Here is a 23696-nt window from a genome sequence, read left to right as displayed (position 1 = left end):
AGAATTAAAACATGAGCTTTAAAAAGCCAGTATAATTATTTTTACAGAGTTTCAAATGGCAAAAAAAAATAAACAAGATAAAAATTTATAAATTAAAAATTACTTTATATACCCATACCTTCAGTAACAATATATAAAGAAAACTGAATTAATCCATACCACAAAAAAATTGGCTTTGCACATTCTATAAATATATTATATAAACATGATTTATATGATTTAAAAATATCCTATATATTTCATATATGTTAAAAATATTATTTAAGGCTAATTTAAACAAATTTTTAATAATATAATCAGATATTAATTTCATTTAATTTTAAATAAAAATTATGTTAAAAATATTATTTAATGCTAATTTAAACAAATTTTTAATAATATAATCAGATATTAATTTCATGTAATTTTCAAATCAAAATCATAAGAATGAGGCATAAATTCTTCTCATAAATCTCATTCCTGTAATTCATTGCCATTACTTATATTTTCTTTATCATTACTTAAAGGACTAGCACAGGTAGATTCCCGACTTTCTTGGGTTTGGTCAACTTCAACCATGCCCATTTCAATATTTGCTAAAGCTTGTTTCAGATATTTACATGCTACTTTATTACTTATTGTTGCCAATAATTGTGATATGCATGATGTCAGATCCAATTTCAACTGCCCTTCTGCTTTAATATTGCACAGAGATAAGGCTTTTGATAAATCCTGTCAATGGTATAAACAATATTATATTATAAGTGGATTCACATGTACATATATATAATAATTACTAAATTAAATAATGTATTTAATGCTTTAATTAATATAAAATATTGTTCTTACATAATAGTTTTTTACATACCAATTCCAGTTCTTCATTTTTGCGAATACGCTTTAAACCATCACAAAGTATTAGAGCAAGTTGGTTATGTATACATTCATCATTGTCTCTATTCGAATGTGTTAGAGCTATTACAAGCTTTAACATATTAAAACACTCAATATGTTTCAGAGGACTTGAAGAAGGTGCCTCATACCAAATCATTAGAGCGGGCATGAGTGCATTAATTAAAGCATCAGGGCCACCAGCATCACCATAACCCATAACAGAAAATAACTAATAAAAAAAAAAAAAAATTAGGTAATTACTATTGTATAATATAAAATTAACAATCAAAAATTTTAATTCCGTCTAAAAGAAGTTTATATTTACATGAGAAAATTACTAAAATATGCTAATTTGTGCTAATATCTTAATATTGCAAATTAACAAATGTGCTAATATTAAGAATTCTTTCCATAATATTTGAACTATTTGTTAAAAACTAAATAGTTATTTTGCCTTAAGCAAATTCTAAACTCCCAACATGTGTATTAGTATATGGTCATATCAATTTTAAAATCTGATAAATAATCAATTATTTTAATAATTGAAACTTAATACATTTCCTTTAATACATAATATAAGATAATGTTATTTGTTTACTCATTGAATGAAATATACTCACCAAAACTATATGTTGTCTAATATCATTATTTTCATACAAGTCCATTTCTGGATGGTGATACATCAACAGAAGATGAGCAACTATTTTATCAGATTTTATTTTATTGTTCAAGAACAATTTAATCAAGCCTTGAACCACTATAAGACGGGTAGAATGCACTTCACATTCTTGTAATAATTTCATAATAATCTAAAAAAAATTATAGCATTTTACAATATAAAGCAATATTAATATATAATAAAGTTTTCAATTTTATTTTAAAAAGAAGCTTGGAGTATTATTGATAATGTATATACTCATAAGATAATGAAAATAATAAAATATAGAAAAAATATATCTTACATCTATAAATGCTGCAGAAATGGATATGCCTAATGTAGCATTTAGATTAGCTCCAGGTTGAGAACATGTCTTATCCACAATACTTCCTTCTCCTTCTCCTTCCTATATAAAAATATGGATTTATACTTCACAACAATTTAAAAATAAAAAAAAACTTCATTATTATAGTATTTGATCAGTCATACAATATGCATGTAAAAGTAAATGTATTTGATAAAAATATATGTAAGCTGTTATGTAAGTGATTATTAATTTCAGCTTTGTTTAATAATAGCATAGTTCAATAGACAGCTTATCCCTATTGTTTTCATATAAAACTTATATAGCTTATAAATAAATAAATATAAAAAACAATTTACTTGTTCTTCCTGGTCCATTAGAAATAATCTGCGCCCCCGACGTGAACTTAGATTGGTCCCTTGATTACTATCTTCATTATTGTCTTGGACTTCAAAACTTTCGACAGAATGTGCAAGAATCATATCAAAGACGATTTTTAATGCCACATCTGGTATAGAATGGGGATCATTAACAGTCACTGCTGTAGCCGCACTAATAGCATCAGTATAGCTTGACATTTGATGTGTGGGTATCATTGGCGCATCCGCAAACATTTTTGTAAAGAATACTGGGAAACAGGTCCTAGCTAAGTTCAAATCGTGAATACAATAAGCTCCTGCACAACACATTGCCCAATATTCAACCTATAAGATTCAATAAGAATTGTACCATATAGAATTAACAAACGTTTTAATAAATCAATAATTCAATAATTTTATATATATATATATATATATATATATATATATATTATATTTATAGTTTATTAACATGCTACATGTTCAAAATTCTTCAAATTAAAGGTGTAAAAAATATGAGACTCAAAAACATTATTCTCGAAGGAAACAACAATGTAGATCAAATATTAATTTTTTAGATATATTACCTCTGAATCATTAGATGATAAATTTGGTTGAACAACATCTTGGAACAGAATGTTCATTTCTGGTGTAGGTTTATAATCACCTAAACTCAACATACTATAAAATATCATTAATATTTTTGTTAAATCTTCCGGATTATCAGTTGTAATTCTTTCTGGTTCATCAACATGGCAATCTTCTAATTGAGCCATTATTATCGTACCTAGAAAAAAGAATACTCATATATATATATATATATATATATATATATATATATATATATATATATATATGCATATATTACGTGGACAACTAACTAAATGTGGCTTTCTTTCTTATTTGGCTTTAATTAAATTTTAAAGTTTGATAATTTTATAATTTAATTTTTTTGTAAACTCATAATATTTAAGGATTTAAATTTTTTATTAAAACAGTCAAACAAAATATTAACAAATAATAACCAACTGACTACCTATCCATCAGTGTTTGAATTTTTATGATGGGTTCAGGAGTTTTGATTAAATTTTGGTCTCAAAAGATACAGAAAGACTTGAAACGTCAATGAAAAAATTAGCAAATTCTACCTGCGTGTAACTCATCCAACTGTTTCCTTACTACTGCCAATTTATCATCACATTCTTTAGCTTTCATGTAATTTTTCTCATTTAGGGCTTCTTCTCTACATGTTTCCAATTCAATTATCTCAATTTTTAAATTAGCTTTCTTCACATCAATTTCATGAGATTTTTCCACTGATGGTGCTTGTTGCTTCATTGAAAAGTAGTACATCATTAATGAAAAGGTAATAAATATAATTGTTAATCTATATACATGTATAATATATATATATATATATATATATATATATATATATATATATTAAAAGTTATTTGAGTATCATAAAAAATATATAATTAAATAAAACTAAATTAAGTAACAAACAGAAATATGTAAATGATATTTTTCATGCCTTCAGCATATATCATATTTGTCACAAGAAGTAAAACACTTTTGTTATTTGTATCAGATTTTTATGAAGCTCAGAATGATGATACATTTGTGTGGTATAATGGTATATAATGTATAACATTATAAATGGTTAACTAATAATATTTATAATACCATACAAAATATGCAATTTTTTATGGGAATCATTTTGAGCACCAAATTCTATCACCAAGTTTCATCAAAATTTAAGATAGACAAGGAAGGGTTTTTTTGTAAATTGAATTCAAGAATTTTTCATGATTACCTTGGCTGGAACTTCAGAGTTAACAGGTACTTCATAGATGTCGTTAATCACATTTAACAATTCAGTATGCCATCCCATAAAACTCAAACAAGTTTTATGTAAAATTTTGATAATTATTTTATAATGATCTTCAATCATGTTTTTGGCATGAAGAGCATTGTGCAGTAAATAATTATTTAATTTGTGTCTTCCGACTTCATCTCCCAAGCAATCATGTAATTCAATCATTCTTAGAAATTCCAATTTACCACTAAAATTAAAATAATTCGACTGTGGGTAATTATTATTATAAATAACTAATCAATATAAAGCTTAATCTAAAAACTAAAAAGAAAACCGGTGATTAAGATAAATAATATAAAGAAGATATTATGAATATAAATTCTTCAAATTGTTCAACTTACACATTATAGTCTAGCTGATCAAGTTTCTGCTCATTCGTAGGATTTTGTGCAGCCATAGTAGGTTCCCAATACTCATCGTAACTACAAATAAGATCAACAAGATCTGTTAAGGTTGGTAAAATTAGATCCACGTCTGCGCCAATTTCAGAACCATTTGATATAAGATATTGAACAAAGCTGCGCCAATATATCAATCTTTGAGGTGACAGCTTCTCAAGTGGTAAAATTCTGCAAAATTCGTAGAGAATTAGTCACATTTATCAAACAGAAGATTAACATTTATAAAACAAGCTTAGGCTTTTTTCATGTACATTTTTTGGGCAATATCAAAAAATAATTTGAAATTAATTGTTATGAATAATGTCATGAAAGCATGTCATGATATATAATATTAAACAACATATAATATATATTTAAACATACCTCTTCTCATCGTCCAAGTTTAAATCATTATATAATTCTTGCAATGGTAAAAGTTTAAATAAAACATTTAAAACGTTTTCTATCACAATATCATTCTCTTGTTTTTTCTTATCTGTTGTATCATGTCTAATAGTATCGATAAGATATACAACAGATTTATCAGACTGATTGAGCCAAGATGGTAATAGTGTTTTTTCAATAAAATTTTTTATTTTATCAGAAGAATCTTGAAAACCTCTAAAAATAAAATTGACTTGTAAATTCTAAGTAGGTGCTAACAACTTAAAAACAATTCCAAGTGTGCACAATTTCATACATGAAAAGTAGCTTGTGCCTTTGGGCCAATTTAATAGATTTTAAAGGCATTTGAAGGATCCTTTCAAACGCAAGCATACGGACCCCTTCGTCAACATCCATTATTCGTGAAATTATTGCTTCTCTAGTGAATTGAGAATAACCTATGTAATAAATAAAAATATACACTAGATAAACCATAGTTTTTATCACCTAAAACAATATCTTAAACTTTGTGTTAGAAACACTTCAAATGAAGTTCAGCATACTAAAAATTGATGAAAACTTAATAAAAAAAATTTGAACAAAAAGAAAATTATATAAAACTTTTATAAAAATTATATTATATAGTAAAATATAAGAACATAGTTATATTTATGTTAAGTATTAACAACTTATGTTCAATATTGTACAGTAAAAATAAAAATATAAAGAAAAATACTTATGGAATAGAAAATAAAAATAGGATTGAAGTTATAATAGGTTCATGCATCTTTGACTTGTGCTAAAAATATTAACAAAAACATACCAATATTTTCTAAGACAGCTTTCCTAACAACAACCGAAGGATCACTTTTTAAATGATATTTGTATGTTTTGCATATTAAATCATCTTGACTTTGTGGATTTTGTAATCGTTTGCCAGTGTAAATTGCTTCTGCTCGTATCTTAAAAAAAAAAAAAAACTATTGGTTAAATATAAATTACCTCTCAATAAATTAACACAACATTTTCTTTTATAATATATTTTCTAATTTTATTTCAAACCACAGTGTCCTAAATAGCCACTTTCAATGGGATATTGTTCATCTATATTTTTAAGTATTAGTTTAGTTTCCAAAATATAAACTTTATAATAAAATATGTTACTAATATGAAAAATAAATACAATTTCACTCACTTTGCTCTTAACATCCTGAGCACGTTCTAAAACACATTTAGTTAAGCCATCAAACATATCGTCATCTATAGATCTATCACCCATATTATTTAATATTATATTAATAAATTGTAAGGATAGTTTTCTTGTATCACTATTATCTGCACATGATATTTCCATAAGGAATCGAAGCATGTTTTTCATTAACCCATGCATTTCGGCTTCTTTTCCAAAGGTAGTATGAAACATTGTTTGATGTTCTTTCTCTATATTATTCAAAAATAATGCTATAAACTCCATAAAACAAGTCACCTAAAACAACAAAATTACAAATTGATTGCAACTCTAAAGACTTAATAAATGATAAACATAGAAAGCATTATAAAAACCTGTGGCATATCATCTCCGAGAGCAATGTGCTTTTTAGTTAAAATAACTAATATGTCGTATAGACGGTCTTCAGCCGTTTTGCTTGCAATTTTTTGGGCTTCTGCGAGATATTTATGATGTGTCGTGTTTGACTTTGAAGCTTCCAGCACAATAGTACTGAAAGCTAAATAAGTCTTATCCTTTAGTAATGTTGTTTGTTTCTTAGCAGGTCTTCTAGAGCGCTTCATGTTGTTATTTTTCACGATATTAAATTTTATATAAAATAATTATAATTGCTGTCAATTATTGTTTTTAATCGGGTAGAATAACGAATATTTCGAATTGACGTTAAACTGACACAATAAATTCTGTAGTTAGCATCGCTAAACAAATAATCTCTGCGTCTAACAGGTTAAATCGAAAAATACTGCACGAATCTTAACTTGCAAACTAAGAAAATGAATTGCAAAATTTGAACTCAAATGTAAATGTCTATTTAAACAATCAAACTATTGTATTGACGCACAACAAAACAATAACGCGTTCCCGGCGTCTAATGAAATATATCGAGTTTCGGTCTACAGGCGATCAACTGGCGCCAGCATAGATAAATAAACATGGCGCTAGTGAGTCAGAATTCAACCATAGATAAAAAAGAGTAAGTGGATTCAACGTTTATGACAACAAAAAGCAAAATTCCAATCGCAAATATTAGTTTGAATAGAATAAATAAAATAGTAATCACTTATCAACTTATCTATTGTGGTAATTGATAGAGTAAATCATGTGTGATTTACATTTAAAAGGATGATAGCATTTGTTTGTAACTTCATATTTCGATTTTATTTTAAAAATATTTTTTTTTAAATATTTTTATTTATTGCAATATTTATATGTATATAATGTTTGTTATTTTTGTGTCTTGTGATCTTCTTAAATTTAATACTCTCTTAATGGAAAGTTTATAATCAAATAAATATTTTTTTCATTTTAATATTTTTGTCGATGCTGAAAAAGCTTTGTAAACAGCGCGCCACAACGGAAGAAACTTGCTCTAGTTCTCAGAACTTGTCAAACAGGCATATAAAACGTCTATGTCATAGATAAGGAAATGTCTATGTATTATGCATTTGTAGGTAGCATATAGGACTGTAAGTGTCAAATCTTAAGTATAAATTAAATCATTTTTTATATTTTTAAGTTAATGATTTATTTTATTAGTAGTATCGAATTTTGAATTTAAGTTTTCAATAATTAACAAAATCTTTATCTTAATTGTGCAAAAGAAAATAACTTTAAAATGGAGAAACCTCAAAAAATGCCTAAAGTGGCTAAAGTTAAAAATAAAGCTCCAGCAGAAATTCAAATTACTGCTGAACAATTATTGCGAGAAGCTAAAGAACGTGATTTAGAAATATTACCTCCACCACCTAAGCAAAAAATCTCAGATCCAGCAGAACTTCGAGACTACCAGCACAGGAAAAGAAAAACTTTTGAAGATAATATTAGAAAAAATAGGATAGTTATTAGCAACTGGATCAAATATGCACAATGGGAAGAATCGCAGAAAGAAATTCAACGAGCTAGATCTATTTATGAAAGAGCCCTTGATGTTGATCATAGAAATATTACAATATGGCTAAAATATACAGAAATGGAAATGAGAAACCGCCAAGTAAATCATGCACGAAATTTATGGGATCGAGCCGTAACTATTCTGCCCAGGGCTAATCAGTTCTGGTACAAGTATACTTACATGGAAGAGATGTTGGAAAATGTAGCAGCAGCCAGACAAGTTTTTGATCGATGGATGGAATGGCAGCCAGATGAACAGGCTTGGCAAACTTACATAAATTTTGAGTTACGTTATAAAGAATTAGATAGAGCAAGAGCTATTTATGAAAAATTTGTTATGGTTCATCCAGATGTAAAAAATTGGATAAAGTATGCAAAATTTGAAGAGTCTCATGGTTTTATAAATGGAGCCCGTTCAGTGTATGAAAGAGCTGTAGAATTCTACGGTGAGGAATATCTTGAGGAAAAGTTATTTATTGCATTTGCAAGATTTGAAGAGAATCAGAAAGAGCATGATAGAGCTAGAGTTATATATAAGTATGCATTAGATAACATTCCAAAAGAAAATACAAAAGAGTTATACAAGGCTTACACAATTCATGAGAAAAAGTTTGGTGACCGAAGTGGTATAGAGGATGTTATTGTAAGTAAACGTAAGTTTCAGTATGAGCAAGAAGTTCAAGAAAATCCAACAAATTATGATGCTTGGTTTGACTATCTGCGTTTAGTAGAAAATGAAGGCAATATTGAAGTAATTCGTGAAACTTATGAGAGAGCAATTGCAAATGTTCCCCCAACTAAAGATAAACATTTCTGGAGGAGATACATATATCTATGGATAAATTATGCAGTCTTTGAAGAACTTAATACTTCTGATTTAGAAAGGACTAGACAGATTTATCGAACTTGTCTGGACTTATTGCCTCATAAAACATTCACATTTAGCAAAATTTGGTTGTTATATGCTCAATTTGAAATACGCTGTAAAAATCTCCAACAGGCTAGAAAAACGTTAGGTATGGCCTTAGGCATTTGTCCCAGAGATAAACTTTACAGGGGTTATATAGATTTGGAAATCCAACTTAGAGAATTTGATCGGTGTCGTATATTATATGAGAAATTTTTGGAATTTGGTCCAGAAAATTGTATAACTTGGATGAAATTTGCAGAGCTGGAATGTCTTTTAGGTGACATTGAACGTTCTCGTGCAATATATGAACTGGCTATAAATCAGCCGCGGTTAGATATGCCTGAACTTTTGTGGAAAAGTTATATAGATTTTGAGTTTTCTCAAGGTGAAATTGGAAAAGCCCGATTGTTATATGAGAGATTATTAGAGCGAACAATACATGTGAAAGTATGGATGTCTTATGCTAAGTTTGAAATGAGTAGTGATGATACTGATAATAAATTAGAATTAGCAAGACAAGTATATGAACGAGCAAACAATAGTTTACGAAACGCTAGTGAGAAAGAATCTAGAGTCATGCTTTTAGAAGCCTGGAGAGATTTTGAGAAAGAAAATGGCGATGAAGAAAGTATAAAGAAAGTAAACGAGAAAATGCCTAGAAGAATCAAGAAACGTCAAAAAATCACTTCAGAAACTGGTGCAGATCATGGATGGGAAGAAGTTTTTGATTACATATTCCCTGAAGATGAAACAGTCAGACCAAATTTGAAATTGCTTGCTGCGGCTAAAAATTGGAAAAAAGCACAACTAGAAAAAGAAAAGACAAAAGCTACTGAACCAGAAGAAACAGTGGCACCTTCAAGCGGTACTAGTAATGCTTTAGAATCTGAGAAAATAACATCAGAAAAAGAAACTTCAGATTAAGAGAATAGTTACTTTTATATAAAATAATCATAAATTTCGTAATTGATTGACCGATAAGTCAGTTATCAATTTACTTATTAAACATTTGTCTCAACATCTTCATCTTCAATCAACATCTTCTGGCCTTACTGGTGTAGTTAATGGTATCATTGATTTTTTAGTGATATCTCGTGTACAAGATTTTCTCATGTCTGTTAAAATGAATTATGAATTAGAATACATGTATAATATTTTTTAATAAAATGAATTATACAAGATAAATTACCATATGCATTTTCCTCCGGATCCCCAGAATAATATTCTAAGACAGTACGGTAAACAATGTATCCAAGATTCTTATACATATTTATTGCTACTTCATTACTAACTCGAACAAACAGGTCAACAAAATATGTATTTTTTCTGTAACAAAACAAGTTTGGCATAATTATTGAGGCAGTTGAGAACTACAGACCAATCATCAGCATTTCATATCAAAATATATTGAGTAATATTAAGTTGATACTAAATTTATTCAAAATTTATATAACTTATTTAAAATTAAAATATTTTTTTGATATTACGCCTAGTTTATTGGCTTCAATCAAAACTTGTATTGAATATTTCAGAATCTTCAGTTAAAATTGTGCAATGTTGATGTAGATCACTTCTTCATAAGAATACTTTAAGGATTATGTATATATAGTATATAGTGTTTTATATGAAGCTATATTAGCAAAGACAATAAAAAGAGGAAATGAATTATTGAAAAAAAATTGAATTATATTACTATTTGCCCTCATAACATATACCTTTCTGATACATCTTCTAAGAAATTCATTAATTTAGCTGCTAAGCCAAGTCTACGAAAATCTGGGGAAACAGTTAGGGCTGTGACATGTCCATGCCAATTTTCTCCATGACCTTCTGCTTTGCCCATTACTTAAAAAAAGAAACATGTGTATAATATGAAAATTACAAAAAAGGAAATAAAGGCATCAATAATAATATAAAGAACATAGTACTGTTATCTACTTCGCACACTCTAAAGTTAGTTGATACAAATAAATGAGGCATTGTTTATAAGTGTGAAAACTGTATAGTTCAAATTTTACCAAACAAAATTGCTAATAAGTATTTCTTTTCTACTTTTTACAATCTCATACTTAAGTGTGAAGTGAAACATTTTTGATATAGCCATTTTAAATATCTTCAAATGATGAGCAAATGATTGAATAGGTACCAAAATATTCCACAAAAATTTCAATTAGCTCAAAAATAACACCTAAGCTGGTGTGATAATAATGTAGTGAAATGCATTAATTTTAGTTTCTGAGTTTTTTGCACTTCTGATTTTATAACAATTTTTTCCGATTAAATAAACTTAGTTTTCATGACCATACATTCAATTAAAATAATTAGTGTATACTAACTATATCCCATTATTTCTCCGTTTGGGGACTCAGCAACTTGAAAATACTCTGGCCAATGCGCTAGATATTGCATGTAGAATGAAAGTCCATATGTTTCTGTTAGTGGATCTAAATTTCTAAACCAAAATATTATAGCATAATTAAAATTTCATGTTACTATTATAATATCAATAACCTAAAATTAATACTCACACATTATTAAAATTAAACATATCATTGCAAGTAAACGGTCTTAATGTAGTCATATTAATTTTATTGCAAAAGATATCAGAAGGAATTTAATTAACAAAAGTCACGCCTTTAATGAAGTAAAATATTCAGAGAAAAAATAAAACGAGTTACTAATATTTCTACTTCTGTTCCCGAACTGTAGCAAGAAATATTATTTTACATATGTCAACTGTCATTTTATCCCAAACAACAGAAGACATCGGATTTTTAGATATGAAACTCATGTATAAAAGAGTTAAAAGCTGCTGCAGGCCATTTTGGCTGTTTGGATTCAAAATATTAAATAAATAGATTGGTTATATACATAGATATAAATATATATTATACATAAATTACAAAACATACATAAATATTATAAGAGAAATAGCCCTTGCCAGGAACACAAATTCAAAATCATCTGAAATCAAAGAAATTCTAATAAAAATATATAAAATATAGATAGGCCAATCGTTGAGTTTCTTTGTCACAGCTCATTTAAAACAACTTAAAAACAATTATGATTATCTGATTAAACTAAGAAAGAATAATTAGATTATTATTTTATTCTCAAATTGTGTTAAGACTATCCATTGGGGAAAAAATTTACAATTACCCACAGCTGTTTCAATAAATTGTAACTGAAAAATAATGAATATGAATAATGAAATATGAATTAAATAAATTTATATTTAGTAAGAAGCAATGTCTTCATATTTATATGCTATATATAATCACAGATTATTTTTCTAATCAACCTTATGATAAAATAATAAAATATATTAGTTTAAAATAGTCTTACTCTTCGTATAATTGTTAAAAACAATATTATTTATGATTTAAAATTAAAATAAAGTATATCTACATTATTATCATTTAATGTGATTATTCACCATTTTTTGGATATTCAAATGGTTCTCTAGGAAGTTCCAATAATTCAGCTACTGTGGGGCGATCATATGGATTATGAATAAGACATCTTTTTGCTGTCTAAAAATAAAGTGATCACTTTTATTAAATCGATATAAATATAAAATAAATGTATATAATTATTATCATTTGGACCTACTTTTACGAGAATTGAAGGGTATAAGTCTAATTCTTTAAAATCTATTTTACAATCAGGATCTATTATTGCTGCCATTTTCATCATTGGCCTCGTAATGTGGCCAAATGGTGTTTTACCATAAAGTAAAAGATACAGTATGCATCCCAATGACCATACATCAGATTTATACGAAATCTAAAAAATGTATTAAAATAAATAGAATGTTGATTGGAATTTTTTCATCTGCAGTTCCAAAAATCTATATAAATACCTTAATATTGGGCATTTTTCCAGAATTCTGCATATCAACAGAAGATGAATCATGGAGTGCTTCAGGACTCATGTAATTAAAAGTACCAGTTTGTACATGCTTAATAATACTGGTACAATCAGATCCGATAGTAGATGCAATACCAAAATCTATTAATTTTAGGCGATTTCCAACTTTTAAAAAATTTGCTGGTTTTAAATCGGAGTGTATAACACCTTAAAAAAATAAAACATTTCTGTTACATATATATATATATATATATATATATATATATATACAGTTACTAATGCAGATAATGCAATATTAGTAAACATGTAACTTGGGCAACCAACCATTTTTGTGTATAAAATTTACAGCTTCCAGCATTTGCAGCCAGTATTTGACTAACAATACAATAGAAAATATAGGATACTTGTTTGCAACAGTTGATGTTTTGATAATAGTGCTAAAATCTGTCTCTCCACACTCCATTACTACATATAACATATTTTCTTTAGTGACATGAGCATAATGAAACATCTTTATTACTACATCACTGTTTTGTAATCTAGATAATAGTTTAACTTCATTGAGAAACCCTTGTACTAATTGTTGATCACCATTTAGTTTTACTACTTTTATAGCCATTTTGTTTAAAGTTGTTTCTTGGGTAGCTAAATGGACCACACATGAACCACCACTACCCAATTTTTTACCAATAGTGTAAGTAATATTATCAAATGTAATTTTACTAAGCTCACCATTTACATTTTCAACATTACAATTGATATTTGTGCATAAGGACTTATCAGTATTATTGCTTACAACTTCAGGAATTTTAAAATTTATATTATTAAACTCTTCACAAACTTTTTCAACTTCTTTTTCTAATATTGGTTTGAGATTACATTTTGATGATATAGGATCTTCATTGTTCAATTGATATATTCCGGTTACTCCATTATCACTACTACTTTTATTATGTGCTGCATCCTTGAATAGCAAAGACTGTATAAACCCATCATTTTCTTTAATAGATTTAAAGCGTTTTTCATTTCGTGGAATTATTTTTTTACTTGAATAAACTACTTGTGGGGGAGAAAATAATAGCTTTTTAACATCTTTCACGCCTTCGTCTAATCTATTTTTTTTAAGATATGAAGCACTCAAAACTTCATTTTCTTTATTTACATCGTTTTTACCATTAGTCTTGATAATACTACTCTTAACACTTGGTGTACTAAATTCATTAGTTCTATTTATAGAACTCTCAATGAATTCTTTTGTACAGCTATCAGTGATTTTTCTATCAATTTCACTTATATCAAATTTTGATACACGATTTTCAACTTTAGGTGTAAATCTACCACTTTTATTAACAAAATATCCTTGTGTGTATTTTGATTTTAATTGCTCTATAACTTTTTTCGAATCTGCTGCATCGCCGGAATCATCTTCCTGAAAATAATTAGAAACAACATATATTAATTCATTACGGTATCACAGGATAAGATAACAACTTATAGTTTACCTCTTCATCTTCATCTGATAAGTTTAAATCACATCTGCGAACGGGCATCAAGGCACTGAAAAAGATTGTTTACATATTTGACAGCGCTAACAGAATGTTCATAATTTAGAAAATACATACGTTTTTGGACTTGAGGGAATCATGCCAAACGCAATTTAACACTAAAATCCAATGTTTATTAGGCACTTAAAAAACTTTCTGATTAGAAATCTTTAATATTGGATAAATATAATGATAAATTATAAATAATGATAAAAACGAAACAAAACGAACCAAACAATGCCACAGATATATAGAAGAAGATAAAAGATGTCAACTTTTGTTACCAACATAGGCCAGCAAGAAGGAACAGTGCCTGCAACATTATGAATAATATACTAGACAATATAATAATACTGGATAATATATACGAATATATAATGAGCACCATAGATAAATAAGCACAGTTAAATAAACATAATGAGCCTAGACAATATACTAATAATTAGTAAATAAACAACAGAATCCTAGTTATAGTTATAACAATTAGATAAGGTTTTTGAGTAAAGTATGAAAATATATTCTAGTTTTTTTTTTTATATCTTGATAATGTATTTAGATAACAAAATAAGAATAATAATAAAAATTATATAACTTCACGATATACAAAAATGAATTGAAAATAATAATAATAATAATATTAATTTGAACAATCCTTTTCTTAATGATCTATATGTTTGTATTTGGTACAATTTTTACATGTAAATGCATAGGACAAGAAAAAAATGGTTTGTGACAATTTGGAATATAGAAATTTATTTGAACAGAGATAATTTTCGTCCGCTTGGCATTTTTCCATCTTCATTTAATAAAGCCATTGCAATATCACTTAATTCTGGCAATTTTTTAATATCTCCTCTTGCAGCTACAGCAGGTGGAGAACTCAAGAATCTCCTTGCTACCCGTATTATATCTTCAGCTTGAATGTTTTCTATAAATTGAAATATTTATTTATTTATTATTCATAATGTGCCTGCCTATTATATATATATATATATATATATATATATATATATATATATATATACATACATACATACTGGAAAGTAGGAGATTGACATGATGATAGCTTACCTATAGCTTCAATAAAATATTCAGGCCTTTTTCTCATGCCAGTTGCTAGTACTTGTCTACCTATATCTTCAAATACCACAGGACGAGCTTCCAAATTCATCAATAACATTGATTGAAGTTGTGTTTTTGCTCTCTTTTTCATAAATAATAAAATAGCTGGTTAGTAAAATTTAAGAAAACTCATTTCATCTCAAACAAATATTTGTCTAAAATTGCATTTTTATATTATTTTAATATTCATAATGTATTTTAAATATTTTCACAGACCAGTGCAGTTGGTTTTTAAATTTCTTTTAATTATGATATTGAATTTTATAAATCACACTTAAGTTTCTGTGAAAGTTTTTTTTAACTTTCTGTTTTTCTTTTTAAGTTTCTGTTTAAGTTAATTTATTTAAAATTTATTTCCATGCTGTAGATATCTTCAGAATAATTATTAATATTGTTAATTATTACCCTTAGTTCTTGAGCCCCTGGAACTGTAGACATGGCAACTAGTTCTCTGCAGAGCACTTCTGTTACCCCCCGTATATGTGTTGGAGGTGCGCTGGCATGAATGCAGAATAGACCGGTATCAGCATAAGCATGGTTAAATGCTGTTGCACTGTACATCCAGTGATATCTAACAGAGATATAGTCAAAGTTAATGATTTATTGAAAAATTGAAAATTAATTAAACTTATTTTAATTTTTTTAAATAATATACCTGTTTAGCACATTTGTATATAACCTAGTATACATTCCTTTACCAGGTCCCCCAGCACTAAAAGATCCTCCACCACCCATCATCATATTTAAAACACAAGCTGCTATAAAATCAGAGTCCTGATGTGAGCATCCTCTCAATCCTAAAACCACATGAGCCAGTTCTGGTAAACCTTCAGCAGCATACATTGGTATTTCACATGATTCCTAGATTTATGAAATTGTGTAAGTTCCATATTGCAATATAATTTTACTCTGCATCAATAATATAATTTAATGAATATAATATAAATTGTTTGTGTGCATAATACAGTTTGTAAAATAAATTAATCAAAGAAGAAATTACCTTGATAATTCCACCTGTATATTGTGCTGTAGAACTATCAATTTGTAATGATCGTGAAGATTCAATATTTTCTTTGTCCCAAATAGGTTCTGATTCAACAAAGTATTTATTAACCATTTCTACAAGGCTTTCATGTGGTACCTAAAATTTCTTATGAAATAAATATATGATTTGAAATAGTATAATATATTATAACTATTGGTTACCCCAACTCCAGCAACAACCATTCTCTTAGGAGTATGATGATGTTTTAGATATGTTAACAAAACATTTCTATTTAATAATTCCGCATTTTGTTGTGGACATAATTTTGGCAAACCCAATGTGTTATCTCGATATGCAGCCTGCAAAATAATTTTAATAATAAACTTGATATGCAATCCAAAGATAGTTGCTTAATTTTATTTAGCGTTAGTTATTATTATCATACTGCATGAATCATATCCATAAGCTTGACGTCTTGCTCTGGACGCATTGCTAGTGATTCCAATTCAAATAAAACAGCTTGTCTCGCCATGCTGACTTCTGTTGCATCAAGACGAGGTCTCAACACAACTTCTGACAAAACCTGGTACAATAAAAATGTAAAAAATATAGCTTAATTTAAATATTGAAGAATGACATAAATAAAATTATGCTAATTTTGTCCAACATAAAGATTCATGAACAGAAATCACCTACTATTATATTAATATTGGAATACAATATAAAATTACAAAAAATATAATAAGTGTGAATAATCTCAGAACAATTACTTAATAAGTAAGCCTTTACAGTGTTCATAAATAGTTTTCACCTTAGTCACAGCTTCTAATCCACGATTTTCTGCACTGGCTGCATATACAAAGGTATCTCTGGAGCTTTGGCAGTCACAAATTCCTCCATGTTCTTCTAATGCCCGTAAAATGCTGTCTTTATCTGGATATGCTACTGTCGACTGGCAAATAAATAAGATTTGAAATTATTTAACAAAAACCTTACATGAAATAAATACTTACATGAAAAGCTAGTTTCTCCAAGAAATGTGAAACCCCACTTGGATATGCAATTTCATATCTTGGACCAGAATCTATAACAACTGTAAAAATCCAAGATTATATAATGATTTATTAACATTTAATCATTTATCTAAATACATAGTACAGTTTCTATTTTACATAAATATACAACTAAATATTAATTAGGTGCAAGTGGCACATTACCCTTATGCAAATTGCACAAACATCCTGACATGATGAATTAATTGACTTAATTATATATATATATATATATATATATATATATATATATATATATATATATTTAGGTTTAATCATTTCAATCAGAAAAAATATAAAAACAATTATCTTACCTCCAACAGTAAAGAACTGGCCAAATCTATTTTCTGAAGCCACTCGTAAACCATTGCTGAGTGTAGTAACTTTTGTATTATGATGTTCAGGTAATAAAGTAGCATATTGGGGATCTGGAAGACCTGGTAAAGGCACTGTCAAAGGGGGTAAAGGTGTTACAATTTTAGCAGACGGACTATTAACCGTCGAAGCAGCGCCCGGAGTATCATGTAAAGTGGTCTTACAGTAATTGCGTATGCTAAATAGAATAAAACAGCATGAGTACTGTATTAAAGTATTTGAGGTTATATCATAATCTTACCATGACTTTCCCGACAAAAATCTTTTAGCTAAGATTTTTAAGTCCAAATGAAGCGACATATTCAACTAATATTGAAAAATGTTAAAGACAGCATTTACTCGACGGTTTTATTTCATATCACCAATGCAAATTTTTCATTAAAGATTAATATAAAGTATTTTTAATGTGTGATAACTTATAAAACTTCATAATTTAAAACTATTGTCTGCGAAAAAGATTTTCTTATTAGTTCGCTAAATAAATTAAAAACGCTTTATTAAAAACCCATGAAACTTATACCTAACCCACAAATACATACTTAGATCGAAGAGTTGTCAAAACGCGTGGTTCACGATTTCACTAATCAAAAAATAATAGAAACAACAATTCGGTAAAATTAAAATAATCAACTACGAATTACTTTACGTATCTTTATTAGTAATTTACATTCTGTTTTATCTTTTGGAATTTTATATTACAAATTATTAAATTATTAGAAATCCTTGAAAACTTATAGAAATCGATAGATTATATAAATAATAAAAATCAGGTATATGCATATTTCATTTTTATTTGTCATAAAATCAATAGTCCTATAAATTTGCTTATTAATTTATTACAAAAATTTAGGTTTATTCTCTCATTTTCATTTTGTCCTCAAAATAATTCACATAAAATGTACGCAGAAGTGTCTAGTCTGCGCTTCACTGCTACGTTTATATTGCACAGGGCCGCATTTTGCTACAGATTCTGAATTTTACTAATAAACTTCCCGTAGAGTAAGTTATAGTAATCGCAAAATCGAAAATGAAAATTTTATATATCTTCACGTTTCGAAGGTTTCTGAATATTTTGGCATACCTTAGAAAAAATGGATGTGTTTGTGTGTGTGCGGATACAAATTCTCGTCGACGATTTCGAGAACACCGATCAACCGGTTTGAATAATTCAAAAAACATTCGATTCGTATTGATAATGAGCCGTGCTGACTAGTTTTTGGCGAAGGCAGGTCTAGCTGTTCCGAAGATACGGGGTAAAAAGTGCCAAAAACGGTAACTCAGTTTTTGAAAGAACGGAGCGTCCGATTTTAATAATTCAGAAAACATTTTACTTGTCTTGACTAGATGAAGAATTGATCAAATTTTTGGGAGGGCAGGTCCATCGGTTTTGGACTCTCAATAAAAATAAGTTAAAAAATGTCATTTGACGGTCAAAAATGTTTATTGGACATATGTACATCAAATTATTAGATATTTTATAGAGACTTTAATAATGTGTACACTTTTTGTGTAATTTGGGTTCCGTACCAAGATTTTTAATTACGTTACGGGAAGTACCAGCAATTTGCCTTAAGGCATAATACCATGCACCCCACTAGTTTCGTTAATTATTTTATGTTATCAATTTATTTTATGACAATATCATTATATTTTTTTACTTAAAAACAATATTGGCGTTCGGATTACTAATTATATCGCCGGTAAATGATGCCCTAATTGCGAGGCACAAACAGCATTTTCATAAAAAAATGTTCTAAATTCTTGTATATGTTATCAAATTTATAAATTATTGAAAATCCTCTGGACTTCATTCATTACATACATAATTTACACTTACAAAAATATCTGATACAAAAATTTACTATTCACACATAATATTTGAAAAATAAACTAATTACAAATTAAATAAATGATGCCATTCATAAAAAAAATACTGTAATTTTGTATATTTATACCGCTATCTTACCCAGTACCTTTCTTCTTTAGTTAAAGTTTGTTTCACTTTTTCTAAAACTCTTACTGCATTTTTAGTTTCGTTCGCTGTATAGTTACCTCCGTTTTCAAAAAATCTAATAACATAAAAAAATTAGTAACATTAAATAAAAAAAATCTTTGTAGAATACTTCACAAACAATTTTTCTTACTTGAGATTTTTATTGAATTGATTGTTTGAACTCATTAAGGATTTAACACGTCGTAAACAAGATTCCATATACGGAATTCTCTCTGCAGTAGGCAACTTTTTCAGATTTTGCTTCATGGATTTAATGTTAACTGAAACACCCTAATTTAAAAAAATATTAATTATTGAACCGGCAGAACCAATAAATTGTTTAGTTTTTGTTAATTTAGAATTATTTACTTTATTGTGCTCTTTCAAACGAGCTGCATGCAACTTTAATTCGAATTTACGAATCTCAAAATCAGATTCCAAATCTAATTTCAATACTCTCAAATAAGATCTATAGTTATTCGACTGTGTATTAATCTCATCTAAAAGTGGAATTGAAAATTCCTTCGCCCATTTTGTAAGAGTAGCTTTATCTAATGATGTAAATTTCTTGATTGCTGAAAACAACCTAAAAAGTAAAAAATAATAATAAAATAATAAAATAATATTGAATTTGAATTTATTGATAATATTATTAATTCAACTAATATTATCAATATTATTAACATATTTCAAAGAAAACAGTAAACATAAATTTATTTCACATACCCTTGTTTCCAATGGATCATGCAAATAACTTTGTATTGAAAAGCTTTATATTCTGTTGGAAAATCTTCATCAAATTTTGGCTCCTTATTAAACTGTAAAAAGCAGGAAAGTTTTAGAAATGCTCTAACTATATTAATATAAGTTTAGGTATACTCACGCTTTCATGATTTATTAATAAAATTTTTAATTCATCAATTAACTTTTCTACTTCATTGTCGATAAGTTATCATAATATTCGATTAACGACGTCTGCCGATTTAGTTCCTGGACACACCTTTAATATATTATATATAACCTTTTCTCCAACTTATGAAAAATATTGTTATTTTTAATAATATTAATATTTTCACATACAATTTATCTACATTTGCAATGACTTTCCGGGCTTTTTTGTAAGATCTTGTAAGCTTCTTCGGTATACTCTCTTGTCTAATTACAGACAATAATGGCAATAATTTTGTACACCTTGCCTAAAATGGGAAAAATTGTTTTTGCATTAATTAGTATATAATGGTAAACAATTATCTAAAATTTAAGCTAACTGTTAATTTATTATTCAAATGTTTACCTGAAACAGTTTACTAAATGCAGTGGTTTTTTTTTCTAACGCCTTTTCTGTATCAGTTTTCATTGTGGTACTTCTCTCGGCGTAAAGTTTCCATAATGCAAATACATCCTCTAAAAATTCTTTTACTGCATTTAAGCATGTACTTATATTTGTTATATTGACCTGGATTAATATCGGTTTGCATAAATTTTAAAATATTCATTTTGAAAGTTATTTACCTACGTTTTATATTTACTTACTTTGTAAAACAAATGTTTTACAAAACTCTACTATAATAAGTTAAGATTCAAATTATAAATTCTTACAGATTATAAGCAGTAAAGTTGCTAAGTTTCTAAGTAAAAGTTTATTCATAAAATATAATAATAATTATAATGTGCATAGGATTACTTCACTAAAACTGGCGATAAAACTTGCATCCGATAGAGAGCTTCTGTAACAATATTCAGGTTTCAGATTTAATACTTTGAGCATCGGAATTTTGCCTAATTGATGCATTTTAAAAATTTGCGCAATTGAATTTTTTAACACATCAACCATGCTCAAAACATAAATTTCTGCAAAAATAATAATTATTAAATAATATATATTATTTATATATTATTTATTTTTATTTCAGCCTAATGACCTAGAAATACATCATTATACCAATAATACCTTAAACCTACTTTATATACAAAAATAAAAATATACAGAAAAGTCTAATCAGTGGTTTCTAATAACTATAACTCTTTTTTCCTTTGCTTTCTTCATGCTAATTATTAAATAATATATTGGTATATTAATGAGTCGACTTTTATTAGATAATTTATAGGAACTTTTTATAGATACTTTAGGACCTCGATAAAATTAAACACTTTTTAGGTACTGTAAGACCTTGACAAATTTACTGTTTTTAGATACTATAGGACTTTACCGCAATAAACTCTTTCAGATACCTTTAAAAACTTTTAATTTTAAGTACTTGATACACTTTTTAGGTACTTTAGGACCTTTATAAATTTAAACACTTTAGAAACTTTAAAAAAAATTAACGAAATTAAAGAAAGTTATAATAGTTCAAGTTTCGCAAACAATTATCATGTTGAATATACATAAAAATGACATAAAGCTTATAAAATTACCTAAATCATTCATAATTGAATTCCAATCCTTGGTAAGATCCTCTTCTCCTTCTCCTTCATCTGAACAGATAAACCTGAATGAAATAAATAAAATTGAGAATATTTTGTATACTTATTATATAAGTCTTTATAAATTAAAACACCTACAGCTTTCGTTGTGCTTTCAATTTGTCTTGATAGTCCCATTCCCTTTTAATCCGAGCTACCTGTTTCTGATATTCACAGCCGAGTAAAAATATTACATAATGCAACTGATTATACAAATCATTATGGCAGCTTGCATTCGATAAGAGGCTCTGATTTATTTTCTATGATATAAATTAAAGCAACCATCACAAACTATTAACAAGAAATATTTGAAATAATATCATTTATTAATATTACCAGTATCATCATTTCAAATTGTTCTTGAACTTTAAACGGCGTTACGTGGGCAATATCACAAACTTTTTTTGAATATAAACTCAAAATGGCTTTCAGCTTATCGGATCGTTTACGTTCAAAATCATCCAGCGTAACGTAAAATTCATTTAAAGTCGTATTAGCATTACGCAAAGTAACAATTGTTTTTTCCCAAGAACTTTAATGAGAAATAGAAATGTTATTATGATATTTAAAAAAAAATCATCATAAGCGGTAATATTCAATTTTATCGATATGCATACAACTTTCTTGAAGCTCATTTCCGAAAGCATAACAAAAACTTTTATGTTTCTGTTAAAATACAAAGTTGTTTGAAAAAGGACTTCAAATCTGTTTCAATCAGATCAACAATTATCTATCTATTTTATCATTTAAATAATTCATTAAACAATTTTAATTGAATTATTTAAATTGATCTCTGCTAATGGTATCAAGATTTTTATCTTCTAATTTTTTTTATCCTTTAATATTCTCATTAAAACTCGAAATAAATATTTACGACTCAGGTGGGCATTTTGCTTTTGTACAATTTACGTTTTTAAAATTATCTTCTTGAAACTATTGCAATCACCCAGTGACCCAGTAAACACTACATGTTACCGTAATTAAACCTTTGAGTTACAAAGTTATATAACAAATGTTAAATAAATGTAATATAAGCGAAATGTAACTTTGGCTTTAAGTTATATAACAAATGTTACCCTAAGTGTAATATATGCGCAATGTATATCGGGAGTTACAAAGTTATATAAAAAATGTTACCATTATGTTATAACAGTGATTGCAGACATCATTTTCAAGCTTGTTGTTGTTTTTGAATAAATTGTCTTAATGAATGGGACATTTAAATGCCCTATTGAGTGTCTTCAAATCAAAAGAATTTTAACGTGTAAAATTATTATACCCCTACCTGTAACATTGATCTGTAAATTCTTGCTGATTTAAAAACTTCAGCCGATAAACTTCAGCCTGAACGGCTTTCTGGCATGCGGTTAAAATGATTCTAAAGGTGTCGCAAGCAGATCGTATCTCACAAGAGATATTTTCAG

The 23696-nt window shown here is 27.5% G+C and overlaps 5 protein-coding genes across 6 annotated transcripts; 1 reads left to right on the top strand and 4 right to left on the bottom strand.

Moving 5' to 3' along the window:
• Positions 1 to 453: 453 nt before the first annotated feature.
• Positions 454 to 6864, bottom strand: LOC113386125 (condensin complex subunit 3-like). Its single transcript, XM_026623928.1, has 14 exons — positions 6401 to 6864; positions 6033 to 6323; positions 5661 to 5799; positions 5154 to 5295; positions 4838 to 5074; positions 4415 to 4642; positions 4011 to 4260; positions 3343 to 3526; positions 2782 to 2981; positions 2195 to 2539; positions 1836 to 1937; positions 1494 to 1682; positions 848 to 1102; positions 454 to 711 (listed from the first exon to the last, which is right to left on the bottom strand). The coding sequence occupies exons 1-14, from the start codon at positions 6626 to 6628 to the stop codon at positions 454 to 456; spliced, it is 3048 nt and encodes a 1015-aa protein (XP_026479713.1). The 5' UTR covers positions 6629 to 6864.
• A 673-nt stretch (positions 6865 to 7537) lies between these two features.
• LOC113384981 (protein crooked neck-like) lies at positions 7538 to 9908 on the top strand. Its single transcript, XM_026622772.1, has one exon. It carries the CDS (start codon positions 7681 to 7683, stop codon positions 9787 to 9789), a length of 2109 nt encoding a protein of 702 aa, XP_026478557.1. The 5' UTR covers positions 7538 to 7680; the 3' UTR covers positions 9790 to 9908.
• On the bottom strand, positions 9757 to 11565 carry LOC113384982 (N-alpha-acetyltransferase 20-like). The gene is made up of 5 exons (XM_026622773.1): positions 11394 to 11565; positions 11202 to 11317; positions 10581 to 10710; positions 10055 to 10191; positions 9757 to 9980 (listed from the first exon to the last, which is right to left on the bottom strand). The coding sequence occupies exons 1-5, from the start codon at positions 11444 to 11446 to the stop codon at positions 9895 to 9897; spliced, it is 522 nt and encodes a 173-aa protein (XP_026478558.1). The 5' UTR covers positions 11447 to 11565; the 3' UTR covers positions 9757 to 9894.
• A 646-nt stretch (positions 11566 to 12211) lies between these two features.
• LOC113385299 (dual specificity protein kinase TTK-like) lies at positions 12212 to 14513 on the bottom strand. The gene is made up of 6 exons (XM_026623142.1): positions 14358 to 14513; positions 14238 to 14292; positions 13060 to 14164; positions 12728 to 12942; positions 12478 to 12651; positions 12212 to 12398 (listed from the first exon to the last, which is right to left on the bottom strand). The coding sequence occupies exons 1-6, from the start codon at positions 14378 to 14380 to the stop codon at positions 12294 to 12296; spliced, it is 1677 nt and encodes a 558-aa protein (XP_026478927.1). The 5' UTR covers positions 14381 to 14513; the 3' UTR covers positions 12212 to 12293.
• A 440-nt stretch (positions 14514 to 14953) lies between these two features.
• On the bottom strand, positions 14954 to 18371 carry LOC113384986 (mitochondrial-processing peptidase subunit alpha-like). 2 transcript variants are annotated; one of them, XM_026622776.1, is made up of 12 exons: positions 18353 to 18371; positions 18055 to 18259; positions 17753 to 17991; positions 17400 to 17479; positions 17198 to 17338; positions 16832 to 16969; positions 16608 to 16745; positions 16402 to 16542; positions 16057 to 16262; positions 15807 to 15972; positions 15351 to 15483; positions 15032 to 15207 (listed from the first exon to the last, which is right to left on the bottom strand). In XM_026622776.1, exons 2-12 carry the CDS (start codon positions 18111 to 18113, stop codon positions 15032 to 15034), a joined length of 1617 nt encoding a protein of 538 aa, XP_026478561.1. In that variant the 5' UTR covers positions 18114 to 18259; positions 18353 to 18371. The 2 variants fall into 2 exon arrangements, with proteins under 2 accessions (XP_026478562.1, XP_026478561.1); XM_026622777.1 differs by lacking the exon at positions 18353 to 18371 and having other exon boundaries at positions 14954 to 15207; positions 18055 to 18287.
• Positions 18372 to 23696: the final 5325 nt, after the last annotated feature.

Source organism: Ctenocephalides felis, unplaced genomic scaffold (genome assembly GCF_003426905.1).
Source record: "Ctenocephalides felis isolate EL2017-DRISC unplaced genomic scaffold, ASM342690v1 CF-g0.4_SCAFFOLD_03571, whole genome shotgun sequence".
Taxonomy (NCBI): Eukaryota; Metazoa; Arthropoda; class Insecta; order Siphonaptera; family Pulicidae; genus Ctenocephalides; species Ctenocephalides felis.
This window is presented reverse-complemented; position numbering and strand designations above follow the sequence as displayed.

What these genes read in the sequence shown, in the direction of transcription:
- LOC113386125 (XM_026623928.1), bottom strand. Translation starts at nt 6,628, where the DNA reads ATGAAGCGCTCTAGAAGACCTGCTAAGAAACAAACAACATTACTAAAG. An exon ending in ACTCTGAAGTTCCAGCCAAG is followed by an intron (nt 3,527 to 4,010) that starts GTAATCATGAAA and finishes TTTTCAATGAAG; the next exon opens with CAACAAGCACCATCAGTGGA. An exon ending in AAAATGAAGAACTGGAATTG is followed by an intron (nt 712 to 847) that starts GTATGTAAAAAA and finishes TACCATTGACAG; the next exon opens with GATTTATCAAAAGCCTTATC.
- LOC113384981 (XM_026622772.1), top strand. Translation starts at nt 7,681, where the DNA reads ATGGAGAAACCTCAAAAAATGCCTAAAGTGGCTAAAGTTAAAAATAAA.
- LOC113384982 (XM_026622773.1), bottom strand. Translation starts at nt 11,446, where the DNA reads ATGACTACATTAAGACCGTTTACTTGCAATGATATGTTTAATTTTAAT. An exon ending in TTAGAAGATGTATCAGAAAG is followed by an intron (nt 10,192 to 10,580) that starts GTATATGTTATG and finishes GTTTTGTTACAG; the next exon opens with AAAAAATACATATTTTGTTG. An exon ending in TCCGGAGGAAAATGCATATG is followed by an intron (nt 9,981 to 10,054) that starts GTAATTTATCTT and finishes TCATTTTAACAG; the next exon opens with ACATGAGAAAATCTTGTACA.
- LOC113385299 (XM_026623142.1), bottom strand. Translation starts at nt 14,380, where the DNA reads ATGATTCCCTCAAGTCCAAAAAC. An exon ending in AAATTTTATACACAAAAATG is followed by an intron (nt 12,943 to 13,059) that starts GTTGGTTGCCCA and finishes TATTTTTTTAAG; the next exon opens with GTGTTATACACTCCGATTTA. An exon ending in ACCCTTCAATTCTCGTAAAA is followed by an intron (nt 12,399 to 12,477) that starts GTAGGTCCAAAT and finishes CTTTATTTTTAG; the next exon opens with ACAGCAAAAAGATGTCTTAT.
- LOC113384986 (XM_026622776.1), bottom strand. Translation starts at nt 18,113, where the DNA reads ATGTCGCTTCATTTGGACTTAAAAATCTTAGCTAAAAGATTTTTGTCG. An exon ending in CCAGTTCTTTACTGTTGGAG is followed by an intron (nt 17,480 to 17,752) that starts GTAAGATAATTG and finishes GGATTTTTACAG; the next exon opens with TTGTTATAGATTCTGGTCCA. An exon ending in CAGGGGCTCAAGAACTAAGG is followed by an intron (nt 15,484 to 15,806) that starts GTAATAATTAAC and finishes TTTATGAAAAAG; the next exon opens with AGAGCAAAAACACAACTTCA.